This window comes from Plasmodium gonderi (assembly GCF_002157705.1).
Source record: "Plasmodium gonderi DNA, contig: Chr10, whole genome shotgun sequence".
Taxonomy (NCBI): Eukaryota; Apicomplexa; class Aconoidasida; order Haemosporida; family Plasmodiidae; genus Plasmodium; species Plasmodium gonderi.
The window spans coordinates 998,368-1,014,920 of record NW_021628935.1 but is presented as its reverse complement, the minus strand read 5'-3'; the positions used below and the strand labels follow the sequence as shown (position 1 = coordinate 1,014,920).

At 31.9% G+C, this 16,553-nt stretch overlaps 2 protein-coding genes across 2 annotated transcripts; one reads left to right on the top strand and one right to left on the bottom strand.

Annotated features, from left to right (window-relative positions):
- Nucleotides 1-612: 612 nt before the first annotated feature.
- Nucleotides 613-4,301, top strand: PGO_102130 (hypothetical protein, conserved; the record flags this gene model as incomplete). Its single annotated transcript, XM_028688243.1, has 7 exons — nt 613-718; nt 1,022-2,227; nt 2,477-2,751; nt 2,947-3,172; nt 3,321-3,524; nt 3,880-4,013; nt 4,233-4,301. The coding sequence occupies 7 exons, from the start codon at nt 613-615 to the stop codon at nt 4,299-4,301; spliced, it is 2,220 nt and encodes a 739-aa protein (XP_028544044.1).
- Nucleotides 4,302-6,595: 2,294 nt separating this feature from the next.
- Nucleotides 6,596-13,873, bottom strand: PGO_102120 (hypothetical protein, conserved; the record flags this gene model as incomplete). Its single annotated transcript, XM_028688242.1, has 1 exon — nt 6,596-13,873. One exon carries the CDS (start codon nt 13,871-13,873, stop codon nt 6,596-6,598), a length of 7,278 nt encoding a protein of 2,425 aa, XP_028544043.1.
- Nucleotides 13,874-16,553: the final 2,680 nt, after the last annotated feature.

Here is a 16,553-nt window from a genome sequence, read left to right as displayed (position 1 = left end):
ATTTTGCAGGACGAAAACTTTTTCCAAACATTTTTCCGAACCGTTTTTTAATCTCCAACTCTCTTATCCCTATATGACAGGCTTTACACATGCACCATTTGCCATTGCATTTTATGTCTCATTTTGCGCATGCAGCAAAAAAAAAAATAAATAAATAAATAAATAAAATAAAATAAATAAAAAAAAATAAAATAAATAAATAAATAAAAAAAAATAAAATAAAATAAATAAATAAAAAAAAATAAAATAAATAAATAAATAAAAAAGGTGGGTAGACACATATATGTAGGTAGATAGACAGGGGGAAGGGTAAATAGGAAGAAATCTACAATGTGAAACGGTAAGCATGGCTAATTCATCCATGCAGCTAGAAGTTAAAAAAAAAAAAAAAAAAATACACACACACAGCACAGGTGCAAACATAAACAAGGGCAAACATAAGCAAATGAAAACAAAAACAAACACAATTACAGGGACAGTTTCAACACCAAGGAGGAAACACAACTTAATTTCCCTGCTCGTACAAAGTTTACTTAAATGTCAAGTTTGTGAAACTTACACACGCGCACCTTATCTCTCTCGAATCTTCTCATTCCATCCTTCATATTTGAAATGAGTGTAAAAAGCAAAAGGGAAGAAAATTTAGATTACATTAAGCAAAATATTGGGTATGACTTAGCCAAGTCATTACTATGGACTATAAAAACAGACACAGGAGGTGACAAATATAAAAAGGAAAAGGTGTAACGAGATGGAGGGGGATCTAACAAGGAATGTATAGCTTCCTAACATTCTCTTCTTTTTCTTTTTTCTTTTTTTTTTTTCTCCTACTTCTTTCTCTGTTTTAAATTAGTTGAATCTGGAGAGAGGCGTAAAAAAAAAAAAAAAAAAAAAAAAAATCATTCTTTCTTGTTGTGACAGTATTTCAAAATGATTAGTTAATTTCCCCCTCCTCCCATTAACACTATTATTATATATTTTTCCATTTGTCTAAATTTCGCTTTGCCACCACCACTAGCAGATCCCCTGGGAGCGATAAGAACACATCTAGCTAACATAACCTCCTTCAATGAAGAAAAGAAAAAGAAGAAAAAAATTTTAATAAAAAAACTAAACTCGTATAACATCAAAATACATGATGAAATAAATAAAAATTTTGCAAAAAAGAGCTTAACAGATTTATACTCATTTGTTGATAAGAGGAATGAAGATTATGACCTGTCTGAGGATTTTACAGAATTGGCAAATTTAATTAAAAGCGTTTTTGATGTACAAAATGTTTATTTTGGGAAGATCTACGAAACAGAATATAAAAAAAAAAAAAAAAAAAAAATTCTGAAATTTATTTGTGCCACTGAAAATTGCCATTTAAAAAATGAAATCATTTATGATAAACAACAAATTTCAAACATGTTTACACAAATTCACTCCCCCAAAAAAAGAGCAAATTTTATTTCTTCAAAAATATTTCCATTTGAAAATAATTTTCTCTTTCCTCATCTTATATCTAATCATTATAATTATGAACAGTCAGGTGAAAATCTCTTCACTTGGCTCAACCCATATAATCAGGAAGATAGCTATTTGCAAAGAATAAAAAACACCATTTTCTCGTCAGTGCAAAGTAAAAGGGGAAAAGGTTCTAATGGGAAGAGTGCCAATGGGGAGGAGCACAAGAAAGGAGAGGCTGTTGAAACGGATGAGGGGAGTGGAACGGATGAAACCGATATGAGAAAACATAATGACGAACCCAACGACAAGAAAGATGATCATTCGGATGTAGATTTGACAGAAAGTGGTAGTAATAACGAGGGCGAAGAGGAGGGGAGGCACTGTGAAAATTCAGAGGATTCGAAGGTAGAATCGGAGTCAGCTGTGGGGAACAAAGAATCTGAATCAGGTGTGAGGCAGGTAGAATCTGAATCAGCTGGGTGCAAAGAAGAAACAGAATCAGCTGTGGGGAACGAAAAAGAGTTTCAAAATGAACTGCTTGACACTCTAAACATGAACCTATCATACAACTGTATTTACATTTATGAAATAATGGAGGAAGACAATTCCTTTCTATATTCCACCATGAAGCCAGGAGATTTCTTACTAATTCCTATAGTGTATCACACATACTACAATTTGCATTTCCTCAATCAAATGTATTGCTTTAATAGAAACACTCATCTCAAATCTATTCAAGAGACTGATGCAACACATGAGGTTATTTCTCCATGGGGTAAGTCCACCCAAGCAATCAGAGCCACCTAGAAAAAAATGCACACACACAGAGATAAGCGGATGAATGAGCAAAGACAAGGAGAGACCATCTGCTACGAACATGCATGGTGGACGACTCATGTTACTAAAACAAAAAAAAAAAAAAAAAAAAAAAAAAAAATACGTTCATATTAATTACTTAAAAATCAACCCCTCCCTACAGTACTCAATTTTTTTTTTTTTTCTCTTTTTCTGCACCTTTTATAAGAATATAACAAAAAGGATGGAATGCAACCCTCAGGAGAGATGAACATAAAAGGAGGGAAAAAAAAGAAAAAAACGTATGAACCGTCAGGGGAAAAAAAAAGTGAGAAGATGAATCTAGATAGGAAAAAGATCGAAAAGGTGGAAATGTGTATGTGTCTAGATAATCGTGGAAGCGTAAATAAAATAGACTCACGTCAAATAAATAATCTCATAAATTTTAGCTATTTTTTAATTACACGAATAGTGAAAGGAGAGAGGAAATCTATGGAACAGCAGGTGTGGATATAAAAATATCCTTCCCCAAGCGTTCTAGTTGCATGTAGCAGTGTGTCAGTTCATGTCTTTAGACATACATGAAAGATATGCATGTATATATATATATATATATATATGTACATATATGTATATATATACATACAAGTCCACATGCTTGAGTATTCTTTTTTTGCACTCCTCCCCACGCATGCATAGGTGAATTACATGATAAACTGCCAACATGGAGAAGAAAAAAGATGCATTGATGAGCTGCATAGTAAAATGGAAACCCCCAATTTTGAGCATGTCATAAATAAATTTCAAAAAACGTTAACAGATCACCATTTTTACAAAAAGTCTGAAAATTTAATGAAATACATGTGTCTGCTTCAGTGGATGAAAAAAAAAATTTACAAGCATCAGAAGAAAGTTCTCCAAATTAGTAAGTCCAAAAAAATTGGGAGGAAATTATGCCCAATTTTATATGCATGAAGGAGAAAGGCACATATATCATTATAACATTTTCGCACACTTTTTTTTTTTTTTTTTTTTTTTTTTTTTTTCTCCCCATTTTCCACTCCATTTTTCAGAAAAAATAAAGATAGAGTTCAACCAAAATTGCCTCATTACCCTTTTCAGTTGCTTCATTTTATTGGGTTATGATTACTCACTCTTTACATCGTTAAATGATACTTTTGAAAAATGCGAATGCGAGTGGAGGGAACTAATTCTGTGTGTCGATGAATATTTCATTGACAACCTGATGTCTTCCAACCCTCTTCTCTCCTTTGAGGGTTAGTTTTGCACTTTTTGTGTCAAGTGACACATCGAATATATGCACACTTCAATGTAAAAAACAAAGACAAGCACTTCACTCCTTTCAGCCCTTCAACGCTTACCAATTTTCACGCTTACCAATTTTCACGCTTGCCAATTTTCACGCTTGCCAATTTTCACGCTTGCCAATTTTCACGCTTACCAATTTTCACGCTTGCCAATTTTCACGCTTACCAATTTTCACGCTTGCCAATTTTCACGCTTGCCAATTTTCACGCTTGCCAATTTTCACGCTTGCCAATTTTCACGCTTACCAATTTTCACGTTTGCCACACTTTCATCACCCACCCACCCCTAACTCTCTTATTAAAGAAAAAGGAATAGATAAATTGCAGGAGATCATCTGTCTGCTGGATAAAGTATCCTCTTTAACAAGTAAAAAATATCCGCTTCATATGGAAAACATAACTACGTTTGGCCTAACCCTCTTGGACCACTTCAATCAGGTACTGGAAATGGAAAAAATAAATAAGCAAAACAAAATTGCAAATTAAAGTAGGAAAATAAAATGCAGACAAGGCGCAATGCTGTCTGATATGTAGGTGTACCTAAATGCTTGGTGAAAATGAGCCCCAGTTCGGCTGAAGGTGCACGCAAATATATGTATATGCATGTATATGTATGTATGCATATGTATATATATGCATACCACCCCCTCCTCCCAGGTAACAAGGAACATTTTAAACGAAGTTCTTAAAATAAAGGAAGGAGAACCTGCCACTGCTTCAAAATAGCTGTAAGACCAAAATGGGGAAAGGATCTAATTCTCAACTTTTGCAGTGGCTTCGTTGCCCTTTAAATCGTGCTTTTACTTTTTTTTTACTTAATTCATTTTTTTTTTTTTTGGTGCTAAACACTTTTAAGTAACGTAAATTGCAACCCATTCGTGCAAACACCCATTTTGTTTTTAACACACTTCCAAATGGCTAACAATAAGTGATGTTTATTTTGTTTTCATAATCCATTCCTTTGCATTTGTTAATGCAAACGAGATGACAAATTAGACAAAAATTAAGAAAAAAAAAAAAAAAAAAGAAAAAGTATGAACAGTCAGGTAAAATTAAAGTTTGAGACATGCATGAGGATGTGGACACTTTTTTTTTTTTTTTTTTTTTCGTTCCGTATAGTTCACAATTTTTTTTCCAATTATAGAAAAAAAAAAAAAAAAAAAAAAAAAAAAAGGAAATGAAATAATAGTAATAGTAGTAATAGCTGCAGTAGCAGCAATGACAACTGTGGCAGGCGGTAACAGCAATTGGCAGCTTAATTTAGGGGAATCGAAAAAAATCACATTAATTATTAGCGAGACATATTTAAGTGAATGGTCATCATTCATGTAAAATAAAGAAAAATGGAAGTTAGCTGCACATGTTATTACGCACAACTGAATTTGACAAAACGTGGAGGAGATATATATAATATGTGAAAACCTCACAATAATTTGATTAAAAATAGAAATGTAGCGAAATATACCCCTTTTCCAAATTTGTGACGGGTGCAATTTTTATTTTAGGATCACTCAATGTGCAACCAGCTTCTTCATCACATTCGCTTTTTTTTTTTTTTTTCCTTCTTTTTATACATCTACAGAGCACTTGATTCAATTTATTTCTTCTATTACATACACTCCCAGATATCATCTGCTCCCCTAAACGAATGAGACACACATCAAGTATGTAGCCCTGAACATTAACATGACAAAAATAAATTATGTATGGAAAAGGGCACAAAAACACATATGTCGAAAATGAATTTATATCAAAAGTGCATAGAATGATGTCTGTGATACAAGCATCACAATTAACGGGCTGGGAAGACGATCAAAAAAGGGAAAAATAAATGAAGCAAAATAAATGAAGCAAAATAAATGAAGCAAAATAAATGAAGCAAAATAAATGAAGCAAAATAAATGAAGCAAAATAAATGAAGTAAAATAAATGAAGTAAAATAAATGAAGCAAAATACATGAAACAAAAGGAAGAAAATGTAAGAAATGAAAAAAAACTAGTTGCAAAAACCACTGAATGTTGAACAACCCATGGGTAAAGATCTATAAACTGTTCATTCTCTCCCCCCCCCCTTCCCCGGCTTGGTCTACATCTACACGTAAAACGACCCTTTTTGTATTAAACTTGAAAAATAAAAATGAAGAAAAAAAAAAAAAAAGAAGCTTTAATTTCAAGGTCTGTTTAACCAACGACTGGGTGAAAAAAGAAATACAATGGGCAAGTGACACAAAATGAAATACAATATATATATGGTGCATAATTAAAGCGTGCGCTGCTTTTAACTATTTATATTTTATAAATTCTTAACAAATTGAAAGTCCAAATATTGGCCATCTGCGAGACATTCGTGAGTGTAACCTTGACAGACGTAATCAAGCTGTGCTTGGAACATTAACTCAAAAAAAATATACATATATATATATATATATATATACATATATATATGTATAAATAGATAGGTACGTACATAAATAGGTAAAATAAATATGCAACATAAACTGCAAAATAAATTGCAAAATAAATTGCAAAATAAAGACACGCACATAAAGACGTAAAACAATCGTGCAATATATAAAGTGTCACTTTCCTCATTAGGACCATTCGGAAAAAACATGGACGCCCGCCATCCAATTGAGCACTAGGGGTCATCAAAAACTTGAATTTCTCAATCCTTGCCGTTTTTATACTCATCTTTTTTTTTAAAACCGATACTTCAAGAAATTTAACACCGTATACGTCTCGGGTGAATGAGACGAAAATTTGTTGTACGACCTCTCTCATATGAATTACTGCCTATTTTTCTCTGTATACCATTTTTTTTTTTTTTTTTCCTATCATTCTGTTTTTGTGTAACGTGATGAAATTTTATATCCACTTTCTATACTTACTGGAAGAATGCTGAGTGGAAAAAAGAAAAAAAAAAAAAATCAACAATGTTGCTTATTACCACCACTTTGCTAAGCCTATATATATACACATTTGTCTTCTGTTTCCACCTGGCCGGCATATATGGCTTTTCTTCAGTTTAGGTTCACATTTTGCTGTTTCGCGTTATTACCATTATGATGAAATTTAAAAAGAGGAATAAACTTTTCATACGTTTTAGGTTTCAAATTTGCATATGGTTTTCCGTGGTTATACAACCATGTGTCATAGTCCATGTAAATTTTAATTAGTAACTCTTCAATTAATTTTTTGGCTAGCACATAATGATCATATTTTTGACAAGATACACATAAATGCAATGATTCATTTGCCTCTTTTTTTTCTTCTCCTTCTAAATAACCGGAACCTCTACCCCTTAATCTCAATTTACAATCTGTATCTATGCATATCTTTTTCATATTAGTTCCTTTTAGTCCTATAATTCGTTTAGCTATATCGAACCCGTTAAAAGGATCTATTTGCACTTCATATTTGGCTGTATACTTTTTAATAACTAAAAAATTGTTTGCATAAAGCATCTCATTTGATAGGTAGCAATTGTTTTTCATGAGGTTAAAATTTCTTCCATTGATTGGTGATAATTTATCTACAAATTTTATCCCTTCTTTGAATGCCGTTTTCTGCTTCTCTCCACCGTAGATCATCAAGTTGTTCCTTAAGGTGCTGTTGTTGTTCACTTCGTTACTAATTCTGCATCTATTTGATTGTGCATTCACAAGAATGTTTCCACAGCTAGTAGAACCGCCGTTTACTCCACTGTTAGAATTCTTAATATTACCACCGCTGCTTCCTCTGGTCGCTTGTTGTAAAATATACGCTTGATCCATGCCTTTTCCATTGTCATATGTGAAACTGTTATTTTGCATTTTTGTGTCAAATTTCATTTTATCATGCATCTTTAATTTCTGCATAAAATTATAACTACCTCCTCCCTCACTATTCATTTTATTTTGGGGTACTAAATTATTATTTTCCATAATGCAAGAACCGCTGTTCGCATAATTTGAAAAAGTAGCATTTCTGAATCGCAAATTTTGGTTGTTTAAATTATGTGTATCCATTGATGCAACATCTGACACACATCTCATGGATGAACCTTTTCCATGGAAATTATAATCTGGAACATTTATTCTATTTATTGTATTCCCTGTGTTTAGTGTGATGAAATTATTCACATTCGTCATCAACCCAGCAGTAAGATATCTACTATTACCGTTAGACATACCATTAAACTCTTTAACATTGGTAATGTTATTTTCATTTCCACCATCATATTTATTTCCTTTCAATTCATTACAATTTCTGATAACCTGTTCCTGGGAAGTCAGAAGACACGATGAGTATGGATACAAATGATGCTTACTTTTATTTTCTCTTTCTTTGTCTATTATGCTATAGTACTTAAGAAACTGTTCGTGTTCGAGTTGAAACTTGTTATGATCACTACTCTCGTTCAGGTTACTATCAGAATAGCTCATGTTGTGCGCATCGTTTTGTGGACAAATTTGCGGACAGTTTTGCGGACAGTTTTGAGGACAGTTTTGCGAACAGTTTTGAGGACAGTTTTGCGAACAGTTTTGAGGACAGTTTTCCAAATCGTCATAATAATTTTTCTCCCTAAAGGCATAATATCTTCCGCAAAAGTTAGTGCATTCAAAAGGTCGTTCTAGATAATCATTCGATATTTTCGGAACGCTAAAGATTTTTCCATTGTTATCTATATCATTTTTCATAGATACACTTTTTACCATACTCATCTTTGCATGATCATTATCATCGTCCACATATAAAATTCTGTTCATGTAATTATCTGCAATACTCATACAGCTATCATTACCATTAAAATTTTCGTTTCTGAATCCATTCTTTTCATTCTTTAGGTTCTCGTCGTCTTCTTTAATGTCTCTGTAATTGTCATTTTCCTCCATGTTTGGAAGACCAGAGTCATCACTTCTAAAAAAGTAATTAGTCCCGTTAAGTGGGTTCAATGTGTTCGACTCACTTGTTGAGTTTCGCACATTCTTCTCGTTTCCACCGATGTGTGCATTAGACCCCTTCGATGTATTAACGTTACATGTTCCTCGGACTTTTTCTCTGTCCTTGTAAGATTTCGTGTGGTCTTCCTTCTCCTTCCAATTGCCATTAGAAATGAAGTTCATCATTTTATCCTCCATGTGGGTTTGCATCTGTGCTTCGTTGCCCTTGCTCACACCGCTCAAACTTTGCACGATTTTTGCGGAATCCAGCGAAGTTGATTTATTAAACGCACCACTCAAGACAGTTTCGTCTCGTTTTCCCGACAACACTCTATTTCTTCGCACTCCAATAATACTGTAATTATTACCACCATCACCATCATCCATTTTGTTTTCTTTAACATTGCTTCTGACATGAACAGATGTAATATTTCCCTCGTGGTCATTACCCAAATCAGAAGAGCTACAATGATCTCTGTAAACCTTCAAGTATTTATGCATCTCATCGGTTTGCTTAGTGCCATCTCTTTCTCTACTGAATTCTTTTCCAACTAAATCACTTGGATGGTCATAATCTACCCCATTTACCAACCCATCTTCCTGCTTTTCATCATTTCTCACTTTCGATACACACAATTTTTCATCAAATGTAGAAAAAGAGGCGATATCCTCTTTCTTCTCCAATATAATTGGATTCCTTCCATTGTTGGTGCAATATCCTCCTGCACGACTTAACGGAAGAATGCTTTCATTCTGAATGGATGTAGAAGACTTTTTCACGGATTCATTTCCATACCAAACCAGAATGTGATCTCTTCCACTGTGATCGTGCTGAACTGCAGAATTTGTTTTAATCGAATTTGTTTTAATCACGTACTGCTTTCCGATCTCTTCATCACAATTTTTGGTTTCACATAAATGAAAATTTTCATCATCTTCTTGACATTCCTGATGCTTCTGATTTTCTCGCTTCTCATCAGAGCATCTGTTCGATATACTGTTGACGATAGCGACATTGCCCACATCACGTGGCGTAAAAATATTCTCCTTGGCATTCTCAGAATGGTCCATGCCAATTCCAATACCTTCATTCTTAGAAGTATAGCTAAGGTTACAAATTTCTGAGTTCTTGGTTTTGTTCATAAAATTATCATGTTCCCCCGCTGTCGACAAAATGTTCATGTTTAACTTGCTGTTCTTATATGATATACTACTTTCTGCACCATTAACCAAATTGTACATGTTTGGACAGTATGATAACGAGTCAAAATAATTCATACACATATTTATGCCATCATAATGAGGATTAACATTACTTCCAGCATGTGTTGTAAGAACAACATTATAACTTTCACTAAGCGATTTGAAGATGTTGTTTACACTAGTTTCACATGCTGAATCATTTATATGACAACTCACTTCATAACTATTATTTAAACTATTAATCATGTTCGAAACAAATGGTAATTTTTTACCATTAGCACTATTACAGTTCATAATATTCTTTTCACAGATACTTGTATGAACAGAAGATGCATCTTCATTCTTATTAACTAATGCATATACTTCCTTTGAACATGTATCATCTACTAACCCGTCTTCCACTCCTTCTCCTTTATCTTTTTTTTCATTTTTGATTGAATAATATAAATCTATATAATTCTTATGATCATTTTGGTAGGTATTTTCACAAAAATTTCGCACACACGTCATGAAAAAAGAATCAATATTATTATTTTCACTTGCTACACTTGTGCTATGATAGTTAGCATCAAATTCCGTTTTCCCCTTACTTGTTGTTGTTGTTCTTCTTCTTCTTCTTCTTCCATTTGACATGTTGTCTATCCCGTTCATGTATAGATATGAGTCATTGTAAATTGTGTTCATTACATCATCTTCTCTTCCATAATCTGGTGCCTTATCTATCATATTATCATGCTTATCAATCATATCGCTATCTGCAATTGAAAAATATCCACCATCATTCCCGATCCATCTACTTGGTAAACATGAACTGTCCAAATGTAAATCCTCATTGATTAAGAATAAATTAAAATTGTCTTCCATAATGCCATCACATGCATCATAGATAATCTTATTATTCTCTGCGTCCCTTCCGTTTTGTGAATCTTCTTTAAAAACCTCCTTTTCTTCCTCCTTTTCTTTCTCCTTTTCTTCCTCTTTTTCCTCCTCCTTTTCTACCTTGGGTTTCATTTCTGCTCCATATTTTCTAGCCTGATTGCTTTCGAGGGCACTGAAACTCACATTCGTCGTTTCACTATTGCTGTAATGTATGTTGCATTCGCCTTCGTTCTTTTCTTCACCTCGATCTTCACATATTCCTTTGTCCCAGTCTTTGTCACCGACCTTGTCATGTTCATCCACCTCATTCCAGTGCACCTGACTAATCTCGTTCTGGCCAGTTTGATGAAAAAAATTCGCATACTCCCCATCAAACTTCAAGCATGCGACCTTGTCTAATTCTTCTTTCCCAAAAGTAAAATCCTGATTGTCGTAGCACTCTTTATTAGTTGCACTTTCCATAATACGTAAGTCGCTACACATGGGGGTAATTACACTGAGTGAATCTTCCTTACTAGTATTCATTATATCATTCATTAATCCAGAAGCATGCCTTTTGTTTAAAATAACCAAGGAATTGTTTTCACTAAATTGCATCATGTCATTCGTGAACATTAAACTGTTGCTAATGTTTGCTTGATCAATTCCACTTTCGTCACACATGTTTCTGTTGATCCCATGAACTTGGATATCCCATTCTGCATATTCCTCATCATACGTTGTGTTATACGATCCACCATTAGCAGATTTTATTGAGGTTCCACACGTATCTATTACATTATTCACATGCTTACTTACACTAGCATGTACACTTGAGTTTATATTCCATGGACATGTTTTCTTATGTATTGTGCAATTCGAGTACCATATTTCATTCTGTTCAAAATTGTTATCAAAAGAATGGTCTCCTATCAGTTTGTCATATGATGATTCTCCATTAAGCTTCGTTTGGGAAGTTCCTTCTGGTATATTCTTCAAATGGTAATTTAACAAAATTTCATCCCCTTCATCATATATACTAATTTCGTTTTTTTCAATTCCCAAATTTGTTCCATTCGTAGTAAATGTAAAGCTGTTAATATTGTCACATTTTTCATTTTTATTTGCATCTGTATGATTTCTTTGTTCATAACCACATACGGATAATATATTCCTATCCCTTCCGATTGATATGTTACAATGATTCGAAACACACTTATTTTTTTTTTCATCCATTGTTAAATGGGCAACGTTTGCTTCGTCGTTGAAATTAACTAATTGTATCATGCCCTTGCAATTACTATTACTGCTTTGTCCTTTCTGGACATTTTGGATATTTCCTACACTTCGCATGTTGGGGATGCCACTTGACACATCGTTGTTATTCCCACCGAGATGATCATTGCTCTTGTTACAAACCAATGTTGAGAGAAACTTATCGTTGGCAGTATAATTTCTTTCGATTCTATCCTCTTGCACCAGATGCTGAATACTTTGGAGAGATTTTTCCTTCGTTATTTTTTCTTCATCATTTGTTTTTCCCCAACTTATATATTTCAAATTTATATAATTTTGATCAGGGCTTGCAAGGTCATCACCATAGCCACTATCTGCACGAATGGTATTTTCTACACCACTATTACAAATATCTTTGTAACAATCTAAAGAATCTCGTATGGACATATTGTCACTTTTGAGAAAATGGAAATTCCCCTCTGAATTTGAAAAGTGTTCAGAATCCATGGTGTAATTTTTATTAATCTCGTTAAGCACGTACAATGGGTTCGTAGACTCTTCTTGATTATCCTGTAGCAATAAGTGCGGAAATTCTACTAATAAATTATCGTTCAAATAATTACCATCATCAGCATCATCCTTGCAGCACATTTCACTGTCCACATATGAAACGAGAGATGAAATATTTGTCTTCATCTCTTTTTTTTCATTCTTTTGACTATTCTTACTGCATAAATTTGTTTCTTCAAAATTGTAATTTCCATTATTTTCCATGTCATTCACTGCTGCACCGTCAGTTTCTTTTTGGTTGGCCAATGTTTGCACCCCGTTTGGGTCATCATAATGAATGCACGAGTTAAATCTGCTCAAATCTGTTGATGACGAAAAAGTGTTATCAGACATTTGGTCCTTATCGTAATCATGTAAATTATTGTCTTCGTTGTTTTCATAATTTTCATAATTTCCATCTGAACGCGAATTGATAGCTATTATATGATTCTTCTTCATGTAACTCATCTTTGATGCAACTTGACTATCCTCTATATCGTACATTTTATATTTCTCCTCCTCTTGGACTATTTGTTTTTTCAAATTATTTCCCTTTTCTTCAATATGTTTATTAAAAAATATTATGGTTCCCTTATTTTCCTTAGGCATATTATAATAGGAAATATTTTCTTCATATAAATTTGTATCATCACGTCCAATTTCTACTTTATCACATCTGTGCACGTCATTTAGTCGGTTCATATTTGTTCCATTATCTGCATTGTTATACTGATATAGGGAATTATTACTATGATTGATGTTGCTATATCTCTCGTAATCTTCGTAATCTTGGTTGTCAAATTTGTTGCTGCATATACCTTCACATTTGTTATCATTTGGATTATCATTTTTCATTACATTGGATTTATTATAATTAGTTGTTTTTTCCTTAGAATATGCATAATTTACATTGTCTCGTTTCATCCCTTTTGTGTCTGAATTATTCACGTAATTTGATTCATCCGTCGTTACATAATATTGAGCTTTGTTGTTTTCACTACTTAGTTTAAGGCAATTTTCATCACTCCCTTTGTTATATCTACTGTTCTTGCAATATGAAATAGATTCTGAAATAGATTCAGGGTTATACATTCTTCCACTATCATTAGACTGTTTTCTTCCGTCAGATACGTTACTGCTTTTGCTTATATTATCTCTATCCATGTTATCATCTTTAATTTTGTCACTGTTACTACCACCTTCAGTATTGGCAATTCCAACCTCTTCATAACTTCTTTCAATACAAGAAGAATAACTAGGAGGAGATAATCCTACACCCTTCTCATCACTTAATACACTATCAGCATCAATTGCATCCCCTAAACTGCATGACATGCATGTGTTCACATTCTTGCTTTCTGAACAACATAGCTTATCCTTGTTGTCTACATTAATATTCATGTGGATTTTGTTCTGTGTATTAACACCTTCATTGTTGTGTAGACTTATATTATCGCTATGCATATTGGTTAAGTAAACTGAGTACAAGTTCCCTTTCTCTGGACCTTGCAACATTTGCTTCTTGTCCATGTTACTATATTTGTTAACTTGTTATTTCTCTGTATTGCTATTTCTCTTCTTTTCCACTTTGCCACTTTGTTACTTTTTTTAAAAAAAGCATAAATTGTAGAAAAAAAATGAGACACTTAATGTTTCTCAGAGGTGCACAAATTCATGCATAACGGAGGAAAGGGGGAAAGGGGGGGGGGGAGAGATATACACATTTCATATTAAACAAAGAAAAAAAAATGAATAAGTAAGCATATATATATAAATATGCACATGATTAGGTGAATATACATGGGGTGCAGTAAACCCTTATAAGTAAATGAAAACCGTTTATGTATAACACAAGTGCTCATAAAATTTCCATGAATTATGTTTTGATGTTTTTTTAATTTAAAAATTGTTGATTTTTTAATTTAAAAATTTCTGGTTTTTTAATTTAAAAGTTGCTGGTTTTTTAATTTAAAAGTACGCTCCTTTTTAACTTAAAAATGTGTTCCTTTTTAGTTATGTTATTCCCTCTTTTCTCCTATTTTTTCCCCCTTTTATCTTTATAATTTTAAGATTATACAAGCCTTCAAGTCTGAACTAATACTGAATTCTCTACCTTGTTTTAATTATCCTCGTTTGGAAACAAAAAAAAAAAAAAAAGAAAGAAAAAAAACTTGGTTTATTTTATTTTATTTTACGATATATACACTACAGTTCTGGAGGAAAAATAATAAAAAAAAAAAAAAAAAAATCTTTAAATCTTGTGATTTTTAATTATAACAAAATAAATTTTTTTTTTTAATTCCGTAAAACATGGTAATATATATTAATATACTTTTTACGGTTAAAAGAAGAAATGAATGTATTTCATTTTTTTAATTTGGGTGAACACTTAGACAGGCGATGATGCATATGTTCGAATACACGATATATAAACTCACAATGATCGTGCAAGTGTGTGTATATTTAAACCCATTTGTCTATACACACAAAGACACAACATTTCTTGCTTAAAATGTTGCTGAATTTTTAAAATTATTAAAAGAAATTCAAATATCACTTAAAAATAGCATTTCTAATGTATTCATTTGTGTTATTGCTTGTTGTCATTCAATGACTAACAATTGCTAATTTCAGGTTAATGTATTTTATGATTTTTTTTTTTTTTTTTAAATGAAAAGTGTAACTGTGTAAAAAAAAAAAAAAAAAAAAAAAAAAAAAAAAAAAAAAAGTTTAGCACAGTATAATACAATACAATGGTATCACACAAGTTGAAACTATTACAGTAACATGTTTGAGATTGTTTTTAAAACTAATGTATTAAATAATGTTCTACGATATACAAAATAAAAAAGATTTATAAATCAATATTACACTTATCATCATCAAGAATACATATGAGGTGTACACGTGTGATACAACAGTGTTGTATGTATGTGTATAATATTGTATTCATAAAGAATATATAGATCTGCGTAAATACACGCACTGCAGGAGTTTGAAAATGTATTTTTTCAAGGATATGTAATGCTAGAATGAGAATGTTTTGAAAATACTTATACAATTTAGTGTGGTAAATTACGCCACCGTGTTGCTACATCATCACACAATTGTTGATTTACCCTCTTAGTCATACACTAGAATGCATTCTAGAGTGAAATAATTTTCAGAATATCATATTTTTCACACACTGATTCAAAAGAATTACTTGACATACAAATATACGTGCATATATATATATATATATATCATTTAAACTTATCATTGTTAAGTACTTTATGTACTTTTTGTAAATTAATTTAAATAAATTTCTTATTTAAAAAAAAAAAAAAAAAAAAAAGGAAGGGGGAATGGACTGTAAAAATGAAATAATAATAAAACGGTAAATGAAAAAGCTATGAAATGACAATAAAATATGGTATTTAAATTAGTATAACAAGAATTAATGAGTCTCCTTCGCATATCTTACATAAAACAGATTATGCAAAAATTGAAATTTAATTGCAAGAGAGCTTTTTTATAAACAAAAAAAAAAAAAAAAAAGAAGAAAAAGAAGAAGAAAAAGAAGAAGAAAAAGAAAAGTGTTTTTTCTGTTTTTCTAGTATTTTTTCCTTTTTCTTATATAAACAATTGACAAAAATGGGATGTAATTCTTTTTTATGTTATGTCCTTGTATGCAAACGTGTGAAACACTCAACACGTAAATCAAACTGCTCATGTACACTGCTCTTAATACGACAAGTGTATAAAATTTGTATATGCTCAAATCTTCCTACATTCATAGGTATTTTATTATACACACATTTGTGTACAAATTAGGGGAAGGGGGTGGAGAAAGGAAAAAAAAAAAAATTACACATGTGATATTTATGTATCCTTTTTTTTTTTTCTCCTCTCAGACTCATTAAAGAAATAAATATATTCAGGAAAAAAAGAAACTGATTTAAAAAATCGACTTAAAAAATGAGAATAAAAATGTCAATAAAAATGAGGGGCATGAAAGAAAAATACAATATTCTTCAAAGATAAATTCTTCTGTGGGACCACCCCCATATTAACATATTCTTTACTTTTTTTTTTTTTTTTTTTTTTTTTTTTGGGGCTCAATATCTTCATAAATTATATAAAAGTAACAACTAAAAATTAATAAATTCACATTTTATAATCAATACATTTTCTTAAAAGATTAAAAAAGAAAAATAGTTCTTATGAA